This window comes from Hoplias malabaricus, chromosome 15, assembly GCF_029633855.1.
Source record: "Hoplias malabaricus isolate fHopMal1 chromosome 15, fHopMal1.hap1, whole genome shotgun sequence".
NCBI classification, from domain to species: Eukaryota; Metazoa; Chordata; class Actinopteri; order Characiformes; family Erythrinidae; genus Hoplias; species Hoplias malabaricus.
In genome coordinates, this window is record NC_089814.1 from 26,197,940 (window position 1) to 26,219,583 (window position 21,644).

Below are 21,644 nucleotides of genomic sequence, written 5' to 3' on the forward strand. Positions count from 1 at the left end.
AACCATCAAAGCACTCTTTTGAATGAGATGGCTGTGAACACACCCCATCAGCCTTTCCCACACAGGCCGTGGAATGTTAGAGGAAAGCGCTTGACAATAGAATGTTAAGGGAAGAGAAGTGTGGTCACATACCTGTCAGGAACATGCACAGGCCCTCATGCATTCTCTTCCCTTTTCGACAGATGCATCTTACTGGAAGGAACTACTAGCCTACAGTCTTAAAGTGAAAACTCTGCTGGAGAATATCAGGAATGTTTTAAAATATGGATGTACAAAGCAGGATATCCACATACACAAAAACAAGCATCTGTGGATGCATTTTTATTTTAAATGTTAAACCAGATCATTCTATTATGTTTCTATGCTCTATTCTGCATGTTACAATACAATAGTGGTCATTTTCAACTCTAGCTACATGTCTGAAATGACAAGATTCGCCAGTTTAGATGTTTGATCTAAGTGATAGAGTTTCTCCACAATCCAGATCTTAGTTACCGTCAGCGATATTTGAACTGAACTCCAACCTTTTGAAATGTTATTGTAATGAACGATTCTAGCTTTTTTGCTCTTTTGAATGAGGAAAGTCTCACTCCCATGCCAACAAGGCTGCTCCCAACAAACAGGGAATTCCCAAGATAGTTGTGCTTCCTCTGACTCATTTTACAGTTATTCCTCTTGTACATGCTAATGTCGGACTAGAGATATCTGCTATAATATGCAAATGCACTTTGCTGATGATAGAATAATTCAAACCAAGTTGAGTAACAGGTTTTTTTTTTTTTTGATGCCTTTGTCCTCTTCACTACACTTAATATTCTTTTTCTCTCCTCCAGGGGTGCACACAGAACTCAGAGATGGAATTTGTGTATGAGCCTGTAAATGTTGGCTAACCAACAGCAGTTCTTCTCTGGCAAACTTTATGTTCCTGTCCACATGCTAAAGCTGCCAGCTGAAGAACTGTTGTGGTCAGCTCTGTCCTGCATTGCTCTTTTAGAAAGGGAACAACCGGAGACTTTTTCTAAGCCACAATGCGTATGCTGCCTGAATTTATATTTCCTACTTTCTATTCCTGATTGCTAACAAGTGATAAACTTGTGCATGTGAAAAGCTTGTAACTAACTTGAAGTTTAAATAAATGGTAGGTGGTCTTTGCACTACCATTGTAGGCTTGTCTCAGAAACTGGTTGCCTACCTGTGTCTCAGTCCTATTTATTAAACACACATACATTCTTTAAATCAGGGGTGATAGACAATGTTCTAGTTATACCAGTAGGTTTTTTTTTTTTATAATTACTTTCCCTTTTTCTCAGTGCTAGCTTCTTGACAGTTACACATCCTTCCAGTCCTACTCGGTTGTCTGAGATTTCTTTTCTCAGTGGAAGAATGGATGGAAGTATATGTGGGTTTTACTCAAATCTAAGGCAAGAATGGGTGAAGACAAAACCTTTAAATAATGTGATAGTGAATGTTTTACTTTTTTAAACACTCCAGATTTGGAAACACTTGTTTTCACTTCTTTTCCTTATGACTTTCACATCCTTATGTCCTGAAACATTCATAGGTTAATCAGATTTTTTTTTTCATAGTATAGTATTAAAAGGTCTTAGGAATAAGTGTGAATATAACTTTTTTTTGTTACATGTGGGGTTTTAAAAGAAATGTCTGGAAATAAACTGGCTTTACACACAATGAAATAAGAACTTTTTGTGTATTTACAAGAAAATGCATACTTTGGTTTACCTCTGATTCAGGTGTGAAACCTGAATGTGATAACTGCTGACGTGTGTGTAAAAAAAAAATAATAATAATAATAATAAATAAATAAAAATCATAATCTCCCTTAACATAGAACCACCACAGTCCCAACAGAAGAGTCAAGGAGAGTAGTGAAATCCTTTCTAGATAGCTGGGATTATGTTGGAGTGGGGATTGGGTAACTGAGGTTTGGTAATCTGAATGCCAGATTTGTGTTAATCCAAATAAAGCGCTCAGACAGGTACTGTCCAATCTGATTAAACACTGTGCTTTGAGTGCACTGAAATGGCACCCTGCACTAATTCATGTCAATGAGATGTGTAAATTGGTACTGCATTCTTTAATATTTTAAATATTTATTATTTCAAGCATGTTCTGTCTAAATCATCTGTATGCACTATATCTACAGACTTTTATAACTGTTTTGGCATTCAGCCAGGGTAATCACCATAGAAATGTATAAAATGAAACAGGACTCTAGAGACTTAAGGTCACCAAGCCCAGTGCCAAGTGTCAACCCGAGGAGCATGAAGCAGTGGAGCAATGGAACTCTTATCAAATGCCTTTGGGATGAGTTGGAATCATGATTCAGAACTAATTGTTCTTGTGAGCTGCCGTTGCTACATCAACAAAACGAAACAAACCACCTATTATCCTTCCTTAATTCATCTTTTATAACCTCTTCATAGTGATCAGGGTCATAATGGGCCTGGAGGAACACACCCTGCTGCTAAGAAAGTATGCAGAGCATCACAGGGACTACAGTGTGCAAAGGTTAGACCAGACGTTCCCAAATGCGTCAGGCCGGGATCTAAATCTCCAAAACTATCCGGGATTTTACCGTCCACAGACTTCCCCCTGTCCCAATTCTTATAATAAGCCTTAATCCCTTTTTTGAAGTGTGCACTTCTATAACGTATGATGACGTTGTTGTAGGTGAGCAAAAGGGGCGCCCCGGGATCAAGTGTTCAAGGGGTCTGCTTCTCAGGGCAGAAATGAAAATACACACTTTTCCCGCGCGCGCCTGCTTACATCACTTTAAGCCGAGCTCCGCTCCACATCACAGCGTTTTACTGGAGCCTCGAACAGAAATGTGTTGAAAGATGTTAAGGTAATTTATCATCTGCTTGTTTGGAAGCGTTTCAGTGTCACATGAGCCTTTCACTTTCTGCTCTGTATTTTACACAACTGAAAGTCGTCACTTCTGTCCCCATCACGACACAAATACACGGATACACCTGACCATTACTGACCTTGTGACGAGTAAATCAAGTTACACCTGCACAGTTTTTCTGTTTAACGTTAACTTAAGAAGAAAACTGGTCAACTATCCGGATCATTGAACCCGGAACAGGGGAGAGACTGAATTACAGCTCTCATATACAGCATGTTTTGTCAGCCAGACCTTATAAAATATGAAATATAAGTATTTTTTCCTAATGTCTGGATCCCAGCGATGCTCTGATCATTTATCAAAGTCTATATTACTTCTGTTTGATAAAACTTGGTGCTTGCTTTTAGTAACGTTTAAAAAACAGGGCGTTTAATACAAGGTTTCAGTTTTGTTTGGTATGAACAGAAAATAACAGGTTTCATTGATAATACTGTCAAGAAATAACAGAACTATTATTTTATTATTTCTGCGTAGGGACTAATGTTAAATGGAATCTGTCCAAAAGGCATTTGCTATTTATTTTGTTAAAGAGTATCTGTGTATGTATTACATTTCAGCAGCATAGTTCCATGGTGGCATGGAATTGTATGGAAGCATTGTCCTGCCAACCTGCCCCATGTGTCCTCTTTTTGAAAATTCAAATATGGTCACTGCAGTAAAGGACGAACTACAGATTGCACCTATATATTAAGAGGAGCTGACAAATGGGCAATGAATATATATATATATATATATATATAATTATTATTTATTTATTTATTTTTGCAATGATCTGCACAACCCTAAATGTCCTGGAGGGGGCACCATTTGCTAAGTGATACACATCATCATTAAAATTATGCGAGTTTAGTCAAATTTTATCAAATATTACCTTGGTATCAAGGGAAAATTGGTCAATAATTGAATGGACAAACTGACAGAATATTTTGGCCTAAAATCTATTTTTAAACTCATTCATGAATAAACAGTAGATGCAGAGCATTTTTAATTCACTATTATTTTAACATTATACACTTTAAATATAAAAATTTGTATAAGAAATTTGTTGGTTCACTAGTCATTGTGTAAAAACCCATTGTAAATCCATTGTGGTGAACCCTGGCATCCCTGATTAAACATGTTAAATTCCGCCTCCAGTCATTAAAGAGGCTTAGATGTATCTTTAGCCTTCAACTTCATTTAGTATGCACAGATCTATGAATTTGCAGTTAATCTCTACCTACCCCTCCACTACTCACCCGCAGCTTAAATTTCCTACTCCACCAGTTGACAGGATTGGTTCCGTGGATTTATGAGGAAGAAACCCTGGCTGTCTGAATTTGCCTGTTTGAGACTGTCTTCGGAACAATTACGTTTCAAAGTGGAAAGTCTTTGCTCTGGCATTAACTGCTTATTTCATTACACCTTTATTCCAGCTTCCAACCCAGCACAAGAAATGATGGATAAATGTTGTGTTATCCTGTAATGCTGGTTGGCATAACCACAGCACTAAAGGAGAGGTGGTGGTGCCAGTCTCACTGCAACCTGTGAAAATGGCCAGCTGGGAGGTGAGCTTCCGATTAAAATACATCACCAGGCCGTGGCTCTGTAACAATGTACATTCCTTGGAGGAAAAGAAAACAACAAAAAACATTGATAAAATTTCCAACACACTGTCCTGCCTTGGATTTGACAAAGACATGGAGTCATGCCATGACCTGGAGCTGGGGGAAATTGGGCTCACAAGAGGTGTTGTCATTAAAATGTGGATGCTAGGCCATCATTGGTGGTGTCAATTAGCCACTAGGGTGGTTCTTTTCGATCACTGTCATGCTCTCTAGCTTGATAGCAGCAGTGGTGGACAAAGTACACTTTTTAGTACCTGCTCACTCATGATTCCAAGCGATGTGTGTAGGTACTTAACCATGATGTTTAAACCTTGCAGAGCGCTGACTGGCCAGAGAGGATTGTCACTTTACCAGTGGTGGTCAAATTATACAAATCATGTACTTGAGTTAAGTACAGACACTCAAGGTAAAATATTACTCCAGTAAAATTAGAAGTATTCATTGTAGAGCTCCACTTGTAAAAGTACAAAAGTATTTACCTTCAGATGTACTTCAGTACTGAAGATAATAGTGCCATGATTCCTATGCTTCTGTGTTGAACCTATGCTGTAGGAAAGCTAGAAATATAACTCATCACATCTACGCAGACTACAAAAACTGGGATTGGTCTGCAATCAGACGAACATGGTTTAAGTTGCTCAAGTCAAGAAATGCAGAAATATTAACTACACTCCCTAAATAGTGCACTTTAAAGATTCGTAAAACTAATAACACTACATTGTGTACTACATAAGGGTGAAGATGCTTGAAATTCAGCCCTAGTTGTTTGGCGGTATAATTGCAGAGCGACGCAGACACCAATGCACATGTATAAACTTGATTTGTGACATCTACAGGTCTGTATACCATGAATATGAATGGTTACTGATGAATCAAATACAGCCTAATACTAAATGGTACACATTTTTTTGTCAATGGTGCTGCTGTGTGTCACGCGGAGAGCTGTGCAGAGCAGGGAGATTTGTTTAGAAACGTTACGGTTTTATTCACACACAAACCAAAAATAACGGCAGATTTTCATAATGTAGGAGAATAAAAAGTAAGATATTTGACTGAAATGTAGTGAAGTTAAAGTAAAAAGTTGCCCCAAATGGAAATACTTCAGTAAAGTACAGATACAAGAAAAAAGTACATAAGTGCAGTGACAAATTACATTTACTTCGTTACTGTCCACTACTGGATAGCAGGCATGAAGCCTTGCTCACTGATCCTAGCCAACCTCCATATGCCATAAATTATAGCTCCAGAGAGCAATCTATAAATCGTCATTGGCCCCAGGGCTGACTCCCTCAAGTGATCTCCAATTTTGAGAATGCTCCCAACATGAAAGGCCCTTGCCTGCTTCAGCATGTCTGTGCCCATGTGCACAAAGCAAGGTCTAAGGGGTTTAGTGAAGCTGATGTGGACAAACTCTCTTTTTATTGAATAGGCACACTTTTTCATCAGATTTCCTCCAAAATGGCCTTCACACGGCCTTCAGAGTATTCACTGGCTCTACACCCATCTACCTCAGTAGACTCTTAAAACCATATGTTAGCGCCCGCCCTCTTCGTTCCTCAAAGGAGCGCCAACTAACACGGCCAACCCCCCGTACAGATCAGTCGAGGCTATTCTCATTTCTAGTACCATGCTGGTGGAACGAGCTTCCAAGCACTATCAGAGCAACAGAAACCCTCTCCGCATTCAAGAAATCCTTGAAGACCCAGCTCTTCCGAGAGTATCTCTTGCACTGAAAGTCTTTCTTTAATGCACTTATTAGTTCCTGGCATATTGCACTCAATGTAAGGTAATTTGTATCAATTGTACTGTAGTTTGAATGTTAGATCCTCTGTTGTAAGTCGCTTTGGATAAAAGCGTCTGCCAAATGTAAATATGTAAATATAAATGTAAAATCTTGTGATGCAAATGTCGAGGCCATATTAATGGCCATGGATTTGAAATTTATTTATTTATTTAAGTTTTTTTTGTGGTGGGGGATGGTGTACTGACAGCAAGTTTGGTTTTCAGAAGAAAAAATACTTTTTCCCTCTAAGCTGAAAATGTTAAAACCAGTAATGGGTTCACAGTCTCTGAACTGGTCCTCTTATGACTCTGTTTAGCAATTTCTATGGTGTAGCCAGTATGCTGCTGCCCTGGAAGCTACTGACAGTACTAAACAATTTGGTTAAGAAGGCCAGCTCTGTCCTGGTATATACTCACAACCCAGTGCAGGTGATTGGAAAAAAGACAATGACGACTAAGGTCGTGTTGCACAGCTTCAGGGTCCACAATCCAGGCAAATGTCTGTGATGAGTTTGGTTTGTTCTCCCTGTGTCCATGTCGGTTTCCTCCAGGTGTTCTGGTTTTCTACCACAGTCCATGTTGGTAGGTAGTCTGGCAACTCAAAAGTGTCAGCGTGTGAGTCAATGTGTGAGCGTGTATCACCATGCAATGGGCTGGTGTCCCGTCCAGGGTGTGTCCGGGACCTACCGTAACTCTGAACTGGATAAGAGGTTACAGACAATGAATGAATCAATGAATGAAAAGTTACCATTAATGACTGAGAAGATGTTTCACACCACTGAGGACACTCTGAACTCACTGGGCAGCTCCTTTAGTAGCCTCAGCCACAGACATTCCACTCACAAGTTGCTCACTACTTATGTGTACATTTTTAGTCATTAGGGTATATACAGTGGTTGGACAATGAAACTGAAACACCTGGTTTTAGACCAGAATAATTTATTAGTATGGTGTAGGACCTCCTTTTCGGCCAATACAGCGTTAATTCATCTTGGGAATGACATATACAAGTCCTGCACAGTGGTCAGAGGCATTTTAAGCCATTCTTCTTGCAGGATAGTGGCCAGGTCACTACGTGATGCTGGTGGAGGAAAACGTCTCCTCCAAAACACCCCAAAGTTGCTCAATAATATTTAGATCTGGTGACTGTGCAGGCCATGGGAGATGCTCAACTTCACTTTCATGTTCATCAAACCAATCTTTCACCAGTCTGGCTGTGTGTATTGGTGCATTGTCATCCTGATACACAGCACCGCCTTCAGGATACAATGTTTGAACCATTGGATGCACATGGTCTTACTGGTGCAATGTGCAATTAATGAAGATTGGCCACCAGGCTGCTCCAATTCAGCCATGAAACCTCCCACACTAAAATGACAGGTGTTTCAGTTTCATTGTCCAACCCCTGTATTTGGAAGATTTATTCTCTATTGTTTTTATTTTAATTTGTATTCCGATTAGCATTCTTTTTTCTTTGGTATAGGCCTCATGTATCTGAAACTACAGTAACTGTCCTCTTTACTGAAGGAACTCTAAACATTTTCACATGATGGGTTTAATAAAGGATTATTTTACTTGTCTGAAAATTTCTTAGATGATGCAAGAACTGAGGTGGAGACAGTTCAGAAGGGGTAGGGGAATCTTCCCTTGGAGTGAAGTGCACTCGTTTTATCAGATCCTATTTTTCTTGCAGCTCATAACGTCTCATCTATCTCCACCAATAAGAGGCTGGAGAGGTTCGGCGCGAGTGCAGCGCGCGCTGACTGACCGCAATATAGCATTAAGGCTTTACCACAGGTTTAAACTGAGCTTAAAGCCTCTGGCCAGTAGCAGCTGTGTCCGATGCTGAAATATTTATGAAGCAGCTGGATGACCGACATCCGCGTCGCACGCTCACACCAGGATTAATTAAACACGCTCCAGCTTATGTTTCACGCGGAAGAGCTCAGGTTTGAAAAGGGTCGCCAGTTCCTTCCATCTCCTCGCTACCTTCAAACGGAGAATGGCCGTCAACACAGACGCGGCGATGGATGCCGTGGCTTTGCGCGAGAGCGCCGTGCCGCAAGCGGGGGACTTTGGAGACACTCAGAAACTGCTTGGCGTCTCGGCGGAGGGGCTGGGGATCTCCGAGGCGCGCAGGGGTAGCGTGCAGTCTCTGAATGCCGAGCAGAATGGACGGAGGTCCTCGTTTAAGTCAGGTTCCGCGGGGAACATCACGGCACGAGAGCTGTCCGTTCTGAGCGCGAGCCGCGCGTCCTCTCCGGGCTTCACCGAGGATACGCGCGAAGCCCCCAACTTCATGTGGCTGGCCGTGGTCTCGTGCTTCTGCCCCGCCATTCCCTTCAACCTCTTAGCGCTTTACTTCGCGTACGCGGTGAGTCGGGTGCAATGTTCGAGTATACGCGTGCGCGCTAAATGAGAAAGTGATGCACTGAATGGTCTAGATGTTCACATCTGTTTACACCCACCTGCTATACTACTAAAACACAGCGGGTCACTGAGCCTTCTGTAAAACATTATTAAGCTTCAGTTATGGACTCCAGAGAGAGTCCACGGCGTACAGTCGGCGTGCAAATGTTTAAACACCCCGATCAAATGACAAGTGTTTAAAAATAAGTGCCTCAGTAGTATAATATCATATATGTATGTTCACTGGAGGCGGCACGGTGGCGCAGCAGGTAGTGTCGCAGTCACACAGCTCCAGGGGCCTGGAGGTTGTGACTGGGAGGAGTTGGTGTGTTCTCCCCGTGTCCGCGTGGGTTTCCTCCGGGTGCTCCGGTTTCCTCCCACAGTCCAAAAACACACGTTGCAGGTGGATTGGCGACTTGAAAGTGTCCGTAGGTGTGTGAGTGAATGTGTGTGTGTCTGTGTTGCCCTGTGAAGGACTGGCGTCCCCTCCAGGGTGTATTCCCGCCTTGCGCCCGATGATTCCAGGTAGGCTCTGGACCCCCCGCGACCCTAAATTGGATAAGCGGTTACAGATAATGGATGGATGTTCACTGGAGAGACGTGTATTTATTTTCAAGAAAACAGGTGTTCCGGGTCATTTATGTACAGTTTTGTGCGGATGACATCTGTTTTATTCTTATGAAAGTTACTCATTAGTATTTTGTAAAATTATTTTAACCAATCTGAGACCCTTTCATTTCATAGTAATGCTGAAATGTAAATTAAACTTTTTATGTTGTTGATTTGAGTCCCTAGTTCATAATAAGTATATATATATATATATATATATATATATATATATATATATATATATATATATATATATATATATATGACATAATATTTAAAATACAAGCTTATTGTTTCTTTGTCATTTCTAATTAAATTGTAAAGGTACATTTCCTCCTGTAAAACATCTTCTGACGTGTGATTATGTAGGCGAGCGCCCGAGGGTGTGGAAAACTTACTAAACTATTGAAACCACTGTATTGAAACTCCTGCTTTTCAGCATTCTGTCAAAATGCGATGAAAAAAAAAACGTCCCGCCTAATCCCTTCCCACGCAAATGGTTGGTTTCTCTTGGAAATACATGGCCTTAAAGAAATGAAATCTGTTCTGATCTCTTATTTACCAAAACTTTAAACGAGACTAGCTCAGATGCTCCTGAAATAGAAAATTTCTACTTAATTTGTCAGATGTAAACATTCAGGGTTATTCAGAGGTGTTTGTAAGTGGTTTACTGAGAGGTTTTCATTAGACTTGATGTTGAGAATTGATGTCTGTAATGCACATTTTAAGACATTTCATTTACTCTCAGGTCCATTAAATGTACAAATGTCTGAATGAAAAAAGGCCTGAAAAAAAAAATACAGCTCCTCACTGGATGTATTTTTTACATTATATTTAAAAAGTCTTGCACATGTCGCATTCTGATGCAAATACATTTTTTTATAAAACTGATTTTCAGTGTCCCCAATTAAACAGCGAATAAACGGATCATTCCCACCTCTTTTTGATATTACATAAGTAAAGATATTCAACAACAGGATTCTTATGTGCAAGTTAAAAATATAGCTACTTAAACCCAGTCCCAAAATGTGCCCTATCTGGCAGACCACCACAAGGTGGGTGTTCATGAGCTTCTATGCGTCCCAGCTGTGGCCTTCATTGAGCAAGTGGCTTCCACAGAGGCCTATTACTCCAAATTCTTTGAGATACAGATATGAACCAGTTACAGTGGACAATTCGGTTCACAGCTCTCTGACCGAATTTGTGAAGAGTGGATTAAGATGGGAATATGAACACATTTGTTCATTAGCTGATTTTGTCACTGAGATGCACTGAGATGTGTTTCTAATCTGAACTGAGCACACACAGTGGCTGGTCACCCTCAGGGAGTCTGTAACGCTTCATCTGAGAACTGTGAGGCCAAACCACCTTTTCTGCCACTAATTCAATTCACATTAGTGATTTTTTTCCCAAGCAACCCGCATTTTGTCCATTGATTTGTATCACGACACAGGCCCATAGAAACTCTGAATACACTACTACTAACTATTATAACTGATGTTGGCCTGTTTGTTTCTATACACCACTATCAGAATTAGGGTGAATCCAATTACTCCAGTTTGCCTGGGGTAGGGGTCTCAGTATTTGTTGGGAAATAATCCCAGAAATGCCAGTATCTCTTTTAAAAAATTTTATAACCATTGTATTATCATAATTTAATGTAGTTTTAATGTAGAATTATGGCCCTTTCATAACAAACATAAAACATTGCTTAATAGTATGCTAATGTCTCAGTAGGTAGCTATTTAGTTTCCAGTTCCAGCTTAAATGGTGAATCAATAACATTCTAACACATGTTTAAGGTGGAACTGGAAGGTTAAAAAAATAGATGTGGAATAAGAAGCTGAAATCTATTTCATATCACAGAAAAGTTAGGACTGGGTGATAATATAGGATTTTTCAAAACTTGACACCTTAAATGTACCTAAAATCCAGAAACGCTCCTCTATTGCTGCAGACTAGTGCACAGCTACTTAAGAGTGCCTGGGAATGAAATCCTATCATTTTTGTGTTCTGACGCAGAATCAGGCTCTCAGAATTGTCCTGTGTCGTAGGGGAAGATTTTAACCACTACATGGTAACTCTATTCCAAGGATGAAGTTAGAACAGCAGCAGATGAGCTGCACAGTTTGGGTTGCAGCATATAATAAAGCTTGCACAAGGGGGGACTCGTGAACACAAACATTTCAGTTTTTATGCCTATTTAAATTCAGTTATTTAATTATTACTTATTTCTGTGACCCAAAAACCCACCCTAATTTAATGTCAGGCGAATGTAAATTTCCATATCTGTTACATCAACTGACAGATGCCTGGGCAAGCTACCAGAGTAAGCAGAGAGAGCAATGCCAACTGTGCTCTCTAATTCTCCTGGCTTCATATGGCAAAGGTCTCACTGTATATTACACTTGTGATCTCCTGATGGTACGGCAAATACTCAAGTTGAAACCAAGCACACGTTGAGGACTTTTGTCCTATATATCTACATGTTCTTGGCATTGCCAGAATGTAGACTTTATCAGAGGACTGTAGGGCATATGGCACTATATGTGACTGGGATTATTTCCATTGCATGTTACCTTGGCTAATCTACACAACTCCACTCAGACTTTTTGCATTTCCATTAGGCAAATTTTGTACCTGAAAACAGGTAACGTTTTAGTACCTGCCCACTTGTGATTCCAAGCAATGTGTGTAGGTACTTAACCATGTTGTGTAAACCTTGCAGAGCGCTGACAGGCCAGAGTGGATTGTCACTCTACCAGTGGTGGTCAAAGTACACAAACCATGTACTTATACAGAAGGTAAAATATTACTCCAGTAAAAGCAGAAGTCCTCCTCCACTTGAGTAAAAGTACAAAACGTATTTACCTTCAGGTGTACTTAATAGTGAAATTAAAAGTACCATGACGTATTATGGCTCTAATGTCCTATTATAGGGTGGCACGGTGGTACCGCAGGTAGTGTCGCAGTCACACAGCTCCTGGGGGTTGTGGGTTCGATTCCTGCTGCGGTTGACAGTCTGTGAGGAGTTGGTGTGTTCTCCCTGTGTCCGCGTGGGTTTCCTCCGGGTGCTCCGGTTTCCTCCCACAGTCCAAAAACACACGTTGGTAGGTGGATTGGCGACTCAAAAGTGTCCGTAGGTGTGAGTGAATGTGTGTGTCTGTGTTGCCCTGTGAAGGACTGGCGCCCCCTCCAGGGTGTATTCCTGCCTTGCGCCCAATGATTCCAGGTAGGCTCTGGCCCCACCGTGACCCTGAACTGGATAAGCGGTTACAGATAATGAATGAATGAATGAATGTCCTATTATAATTTTTGTAACAAGACTCATGCTTAACACATTGTAGGTGAAAAGACTCTAGTGTCACTCTTGGTTCCCCAGTCTTTTAATAGATTGTCATTAATTAGTCTGACATGGACGAACACAGCAGGAATGGCTAAAGATTAAATACAGTGAATGATATTATATCACCTATTACACACACCCAAGGTGCTGCCCCTCCAAACCAGTAGAGGCCGGGTTCTCCTGAGTATTAAGTAGTATTTAAGAGTATTTATGCTTCTGTGTTGATCCAATGCCGTAGGCAGCACTGACTGATGTGTACCTCTACAGAAATGTAACTCGTCACATCTGCACATACCACAATGACTGTGATTGGTCTTGAAAATTGTTCAAGTTGCTCAAGGCAAGAGGTCCGGGAATATTAACTCCCTAAATAGTGCACTTTAAAGATTCGTAAAACTAATACCACTACATTGTGTACTACATAAGGTTGAAGATGTTTGAAATTCAGCCCTAGTGGTCTGGCAGTGTAACTGCAGAGCGAAGCAGATGCCAACACGCAAGTATAAACTTTCACAATGGCCCTTGTGCAGGCTACGGCATAGGCTCTGAGTCAATGCAAAATCTTAAATTGGCATTTAGTGTTTTCTGTGCACCAGAACACCAGTTTTTACTCATTTAGGAACACTTGGTAAGATTTGGGTTTTTTCCTGCCTTTAGTGCAATTAACTTTTACAGCACTGTACTGAAATTGGTAGGGAGGGGGAAGGAAGGAATGGTTTCCTACCCTCCTACACAATTTGCATAGTTCAGTTTCTCTAGTGGTGAGCTAAGAGCAGCAACGACAGAGTCTCTATTCTCCCTATTACAGGTCAATGAACCATCACAATGAGTTTGAAGCTGTATTTTTTCTTTAGGTAAAACTATTACATAATGTTCCTTTAAGCTCTCTGTTTTGTCTACATAGTTGCAGAGCATAGTTTGAGTTATTTCTGCAGTTCTGAGGCACCCGTTTCTTTAATAGGCTACGATTTTGTTTTTCTGACTTTTTGCTTGATACTCGTATATGTCTTTTGGACTTGTTTATCTCTCTGTACTGAGTTTTTGGTTTTGGAATATTTCTTCTGGTTTTGACCTCACTTTACGTAGTGTTTAATAAATCTCCAACTGACTCTCACCCTCAGCGAGTGATTTGTGACATCTACAGATCGGTAAGCCTTGTATATGAATGAATAGTAGTTACCGATGACTCAAACACAGCAAAATACAAAACGGTACAAATAATTTTGTTAATTCATAATGGTTCTAAGAACTGATATCAATTACTTACAGTCTGAAATTCACATAGCAGTTAATAAAAAATTCTGCCTTTGGTATTACTGGTTTTAGGCGGAGAAACATTTTCACTTGTTTTAGCGCTGCGATTGTGTTCGTTGTCTCCTAGCAATTGTGGCGCTGTGTGTCGCGTGGAGAGCTTTGTGGAGCAGGGAGATTTGTTTCTGAAGGTTTCATTCACATATAAACCAAAAGGAATGGCAGATTTTCAGAATGTAGTGGGGGAAAAATAAGATATTTGTCTTTGAAATGTAGCGAATTTAAAGTAAAAAGTTGCCCAAATGGAATTACTTAAGTACATTACAGATACACGAAAAAAGTACTTAAGTACTGTTAAGAATTACATTTAATTTGTTACTGTCCACCACTGCACTCTACACCACGAAATGCAGACATCCAGCACAAATTAGTCATTTGTAAAATGTCCAAGCTACAGTAGCAGCTACATTTGGTTTTATCTGACTCAAAACAGCTGCTTGTAAGAAAATATGCTGTGGTCTTTTGAAGATGTTCAAATGCTCCTGGGATTAGTGGATGACAAAGTCCAGATTAGTGGCTGACAGAGTCCAGAACTGTGTTGATCTGTCTGAACCCCTGCATGGTTAAGCTTTGTTGAGTCCTAAAAAAGGAATGATTACACAATAATTAAACAATGCTAAATGTTACTGCCACCACTGTTTTGAAATCCAAAGCCTGCATTTCCTGTTAATGACAGTGTTTTTTTTATTCACCTGCTACATATTGGTGGAACTGTGATAGTGGAAAACTTACCAGGTACAAGGTTCCAAAAAGCAAGTAGAGTCAAGTAGTTTAGGTACAAAGCAATAGAAAAGCACCATTAGTTGGCTAGTCCAACAGAACACACTGGCCTCACTCCCTGGGTGGGTAGGCCCCCTTACTTCTATAAGAGGATTTGAACAGAAAATTAACACATACAAGCCAATGTTGGCAAATCCCAATGAAACTAAATTTTGAGGTGTTGGAAATGCAATTCCAATGGAAATTAAAATGTTTTGATGACACAGCACCTCTCACTGCACAGTGAAGCCCACCATCAGTACAGCATGCAACACTGCAATGTATTCCAGCATCTTCCATCACCAAACGCACATTAAATATTTCGATTAAACAAGGCTGGTGTTACATATCGATTTTCCCTTCCACCATAAATGACATCTAGGAGGCAGAAGTTTGCTCCTTATTCACAATTTTTGTAGTCAAACCTTCGTTCCATTCTACATGTGTCAATTTATTTGGCATTATTTGCCAGCTTTTTGAATTCTCTGTTCCACCTTAAGAGCTGAAGCTAACACTCTAACTTTTGAAACTTTTTGAAGCAATTGTTATTCCACCTTTTCCGTTTAAAACAAACAAACCAATTGTATGTGATGTCACTAATCATTTACCTACTTAAGTGAAAGGCAAAAAAGGAAAGCTGCTGCCATTTTCCCTGCATTTACAAGAATGTACCACCTTAAGATTTTAGACTAGACAAGGCTAGTGTTATTTCCCCTTTAACCATAAATGTCATATTAGGAGGCAGGTCCTTGCTTCTTATTCACAATTTTCAAATCTAAGCATTTAGTTCCACCTTAAACGGGTCATTGTAAGAGTCTTATTTGTGTTATTTTCCAGCTTCTTATTGAATACTAATTTCCACCTTAAACAGCTATGTGAAGCTAAAGCTAGGTTTTATAAACAAAACATGTTTTGAAACACTTTATATTTCCCATTTTATTCATTGAAAACATACAACCAAGTGTACATCATGTTGCTAAAACATCTAGTACACCTACTAATGAAACTAGTATATTTGCTGTGTACTACCAAGTTTGATTTCTCCGTTCCACCTTATAAAGGTGAATATGTGAGGCTTTTCAAACACAATTCTTACTCATTAATTTGTTTAAAACACACACACACCAGAGAAATACAAATGTATTTGCATCAAAATCTTTAAAACAAACAAACAATGGTATTTACACTTTTCAATCATGTTGTTATTCACCTTCTTCATATAAAACACACAAAACACAGTCCTAACACCTTTCAAACGTTGCTATGCCTCACTTTCTTTATAAAAAACACTCAATCTATGGTGTTTACTCCTTTTAAGCTATACATAAGCATCTGTACATCTATATTTTTTCTTAAATTATTTGCTTTTACCTGTTCAGGAGAAAATAAGGCCACTCTGGCTGTCGTCTGTAGTGTTGCTGCTTCTGAACTACCTCCACTTTTCAGACACAATTTACTCTGGTCTTGGACGTCTCTGGTCATGGATATTTTTAGAAGGGCAATTGGGCTCTTTGGGTCTGGTAAAATATGACACTCTGTTAACTTAGTAATTCCATAGCTGAGAGACACTGTTTGTAGATCTGGGCACACAGTGAACTGTAAAATGATTGGACAGATGGCTGGATCACAGATAGAACCTCAGAGGGCGGGATCACAGGAGCTCCACTCAGGACTGGGTACTTCTGAAAGAGAACATGCTGCTTCAGCAATTCTGTGAGAGGCAGCAGTGTTTTAGCTCTGACTGTTTCCTTAATCTATGATCACACACCCTGGACATTTTATGACTAAGTACAGTAAATATCTTACAGATTGCTCCTTTAATAGTTTATTATATATTTCTAATACAACATAATTTATATTAACTCATATGTGGGAATGTGAAATCTAGTGCTATCTGAATGTAATGGAACTTATGTAATTGATTGTATATGTAATTGAGGGAGTGAAGGGCTATTATTATTTATTTTTTGCCAGAGACAGGCATGCTTTGTGACGTCTGTGTTTCAGAAAGACTGTTTTCCTCATCCACACAAGGACAATGTTTTTTGAAAAAGTTCTCAAAGGTGGAGATTTTTGAAAATGTTGTCATTGTTTTCTGTGACAGTTTTCGTTTGTACAGGATACATACAAAACCCCTTTTTTCCTTTTTAAAAAAAAAAAAAATCTTTGAGTCATTTCTGACTGCTGCTTGTAAATTCTCAATCTGCCCCTGACATTGTGTCTGTTTCTCTGTGTGCGTGTGTGTGTGTGTGTGTCTAATAATTAGTCACACTCCATGCCCCAGGCAGAGTATGAGGCAGCAAAAAGACTGGGACGTCGCTCACTGGTCTTCAGTGTCATATCCATTATGCTGGGCGTGGCTTTGATCCTTTATCTGGCCATCACAGGTAAACACACACACAAAGCTTGATTTTGTACAGTATTTGGATATTTGGAGCAATGACATTATTAGCTTTTAAGGAACAACGGCATGTGTTCATTAAAAGTTAATGGCATGTGTTCCAATGGCATGTGATTTCCATTTTATAATTACGTTATTATTAATATATTATTCTATGGGCCCAGCACATCTAGTTCTTACCCTCTATCTTAAATATTGCAGTAGCATTAGGCCCCAGAATGTAATGGCTTCAGCATTTTAGGTGGAACTGGAACTTATCTAGCTAATTACAGAGACATCAGTATATTACTAGCAATATTTTATACTTGTTATGAAGTAAAGTGTCATAATGCATAATGCATTAAAACTACATAAAATGATACAATGTTTATCATAGTTTTAACGGAGAAAATACATATGTAGATTTGATTTTTGAGCAGCCATCTTGCTGATGATTCACAACCCTAACCCTAACATTTAGACTGAAGTTAGTCTCTGAAAAATCTCTTTTTTAAAGAGCTATATAACCCCAAACTGTCACCCTACTCCTCCTTCCCAACAAGAATTGAGACACCCCAAACCCTAGGCTAAATGGAGGGGTAGGGTTAAGTGGTAGGGGCAAGGAGTGAAATGGAATTTCACCCTAAACCTGGTCTTTCACCTAAGGCAGGGGTGCACAACTCCAGTCCTGGAGGGCCAGTATCCAGCAAAGTTTGGTGATTGCTCTGCTAAAACACACCCCTTAAACCTGGCAATTAACAGATGAGTTGACTCAGTTATGTGTGAGCAGAGGTATAACCAAGATTTGCTGGATACCAGCCCTCCAGGACTGGAGTTGTGCACCCCTGACCTAAGGCTTGCAGTTCAAGACAGCACAATTCGCCTTACTCACACTGAGTGGGTGATATGGCCCTCCCTTTGCCCATATCACTCAGCCTAATGCTAGCAAACATGGCTGTCATCTAGCTGACGTAACACAACTGTGCTGTTAGTGTTCTCCTCTAATGTACTGAGCTGTTAAACAACATTGTGGTAGCAGCAGTTTGAATGTTCTGGAGGAAGCATGAGACATCCTTTGCTATGCTAGTGTGGTATTATTGGGCAATTATGGGGAATATTAGATAGCGGGTGGAATGGGAATTGAAATGGGGAGAAATTTAGGGAAAGGAAACACACACACACACACACACACACACATATATACTAATGTCTCATGTGTCTCTATCACATCTTTCCTTTTCTCTGTGTCCCCTAGAAAGTTGATACTCTGTAAAACAGAACATGTTTATATCATTGAGGATTTAAAGGACATAGCATGGTCTTCTGAGAAGATACAGAGTCCATACAGGACAGGAATCGAATGGAAGAGCTTAAAGGAAAGGAATCAAGTAGAAAAAAAGAGAAAATGTCATGCGTTAAACTCATACTGTGGACAGTGCACACCATTCATTATTAATTTCCCATGCATGGACTGCTCTGTTTATATTCTCTCAGGTAGCATTGGAGGTCTACTTCAGGAATTTCTTGTTTGGAGGGTTTTATTTTCACTCATTCCTCTGGATGTCTTTACAAATTGACATCTGTCAGTGTTATACAATTTAACTGCTGTGGGGAAGAGTTGAGCCCATGGCACATTGAGGCCTTATGGACCCCTTAAAGATCCTGACACAAGTTTTCTCAATCGAATGAGAAGATTCGATTATTCGTAAGGCAGCCCATCCAAGGTAGTGGGTGGAGTAGCATGCTGAAAACAATACTGAAAAGAAGCAAATGACACTGACATTTTTTATATGAACTCAAATTAATTACATTTTTTTCCCATTTGTTTTATCCCCACTTCCCCTCCACTGATCTTGAGTATGCTACATTAATAAGGCCAAAAATGTTGAATTGAAGTTTCCCAAAAGACTTCATAATTAGCTAAGATACTATAGTTTTTGGAGTTTTATTCTTTATACTTAATTTTACCCTTTTGTATCTCTTTCTGCATGTTGCAATAAACTGAGAAACAAAGAACAATAGCACAAGAAAAGAGAATGAAACAATTCCATGGACTATTTTTCTTAAATGTGTACATTTTTGGAAAGAAAAAGATGCTGATTTGATGTTCTTTTCTATACTGTCTATTCTAAACCTATGTCCTATATGATCATTACTATTTATACACATGGGCAACAATTGGGAATTGCAGCATTAGTGAAATTCTTTCTTTTTTCATCTGAAACTGACCTGCTGTGTTAAAAATAAGGGGTATGTGTGATTACATCTTTTTATCTACAACCATTCATAGTAATCACAAGCTCAAATAATTTTTTATGTTGAAAACTGTTTATTTATTTTTTACCAATCTCATCTTTTTATTATAATGGATTTAAGAGCTTATTATTCAGCTCAGAGAACCATGTTGTTAAATTTTGATTTGTATTAACTTGTACTTTCCTGGCTTTATGGTTTTATGAGAAGGCAGAATTGATATTTATAAAGAGAAAGCTGCATTTGGGACAACAGGATTGTGCCATTAAGGCATGAAACTGAGAGATTAGTCCTTTGTTCAAATTCTGAGTCACCATAATATATGCAAATACCATGTTAATGTTGTATGCAGTACCAGATAGTCTGAAATGCATGAAAGATATTGTATGTTTTGATTTTCATGCATTGTGCAAATGTGTCCTGGGCTGACGATGTGCCATAATATCACATTCCTTGTATGTCTTCTATTAAAGTAAACATGCCTGGTTAACTGGTCAGTGTGATTTTTTTTTTCTCATTTGTAAGTAAATATAAAATACTGCTTTTATTCAGTAGCCATTTTAATTACGTACTCCCATCAGTCAAAACATTACAATGACCTCCAGGTTTCTACACACATTGTTCATTTTATAGGCTCCTGTGACCACATAGAAGTACTTAGTAGAAATGGACTCAGATTAGCAACACTGACTGATTCTTCCAATCCGATGCACTATTATTATGCCCCAAGATTGATGTCACTATTATAATTATTATTATTATAATGTAGCATAATGACACTTCATTGGTGATAATTTAAAATTCAATCTATAGTTTGATCAGAGGAGGAAGGGTCCCCTTTATGAGTCTTGGTTCCTCCCAAGGTTTCTTCCTTCAGCCTCGAGGGAGTTTTTCCTTGCCACTGTCGCCTTCGGCTTGCTCGCATTGGGCTTTGATTTAAATGTTCTGTTATGAAACTGTGAAGCTGCTTTGTGACAACGTCAGTTGTGAAAGGCGCTATATAAATACATTTGATTTGATTTAATTTGATTTGACTTAGTAGTTCTACAATTCCAAAGTGTTGTCCCTCGTTTGTGCTGCAAACTTTCAGCCTGCTGCCACCACCCCAACACACACACAGAGCAGGAATGATTTGTGTAGGGGATCAGTGGATCGTTCTCAACACAGCAGTGACACTTACGTGGTGGTGGAGGTGTTTTAGTGTATGTTGTATGTAGTGTATGTATCAGACACAGCAGTCCTGCTGGAGTTTTTAAACACTATCTCCACTCACTGTCCATTATTAGACACACCTGCCTTGTTGGTCGCCCTTGTATAAAGTCAGAGACAGTAGCTCATTTTGTGTTGGTAGTCTTCTAGTCCTTCATGACTGAACACAGGACGCTGTTGGCTGAATATTTTTGGTCGATGGACTGGGGGTTTTAAAAATCATCGTTCCGGATCTATAAATATTTTATAAAAATAATATAAACATTTGTAGGGATATTTTTCCATACCTCTTACATATAAACATTTTTAGTGTCCCACAACGTGATTGAATCTTTGGTGGTCTTCCTGGTCTTGTACACTTATTAGTAGACTCAGTTTTGGGAGTTTCACTTATTTTATTTTGACATTTGTCTTCACTGTTCAAGTGGATTATATCACTTATGTAACCTCATAAATACATCTTTAATGTGCTAATTTTATCCAATAGTTATTCCGATGGGAAATTCAAATAAAGTAAGAGGTGTGTTTAACTTCAGTGCACTACTATAAATGCACTTTTCAGGTAAAATGGAAGAAAAGTGATTCACCATTGACCAGATTTTGTTTTGAACCACTACATGTTCAGTATAGCTGTGATGCCAATGTAGTAGCGGTAAGCTATGGTCAGCAATGAACCTGCGATTTCCCTTATCGACACAAATGAAAGATTTCTTTGGATAGGTTCCTAAATTACACTTATTGTGAGCTATTACTACACACTATGAATGCTATAGATTGAATGTGAGTATGGTTTACAAAACTGTGAACTAAATTACCTCCTCCTTTTGTATCAATTAGCCTTCCAGAGCAGAGGAAAATGGGGAGCAACAGAGAGGCTATGAGAAAAACAGTGATCAGAGTAGATGGACATAAGTCTAGCAATCAATACGCTGTCTCCATAAGTGCACTCCTTTCATATGTCTATGCATTTAGTCATTACCAGCTTCAAAGTGAGGTGTGGTGGCACGTCTAAACTAAGCTCTCTCCCAGGAAATTAGATGTGTCCTGGCC

The 21,644-nt window shown here is 39.3% G+C and overlaps 1 protein-coding gene across 1 annotated transcript; it reads left to right on the forward strand.

Annotated features, from left to right (window-relative positions):
* The first annotated feature begins 8,320 nt into the window (after positions 1-8,320).
* On the forward strand, positions 8,321-19,805 carry trarg1b (trafficking regulator of GLUT4 (SLC2A4) 1b). The gene is made up of 3 exons (XM_066646328.1): positions 8,321-8,692; positions 17,019-17,139; positions 18,388-19,805. Exons 1-3 carry the CDS (start codon positions 8,321-8,323, stop codon positions 18,393-18,395), a joined length of 501 nt encoding a protein of 166 aa, XP_066502425.1. The 3' UTR covers positions 18,396-19,805.
* Positions 19,806-21,644: the final 1,839 nt, after the last annotated feature.

Excerpts from the sequence above, each read along its gene's own strand:
- trarg1b (XM_066646328.1), top strand. The coding sequence starts at position 8,321 with ATGGCCGTCAACACAGACGCGGCGATGGATGCCGTGGCTTTGCGCGAG. Across the intron at positions 8,693-17,018 it reads CGCTTTACTTCGCGTACGCG|TCACACTCCATGCCCCAGGC; the intron begins GTGAGTCGGGTG and ends TCTAATAATTAG.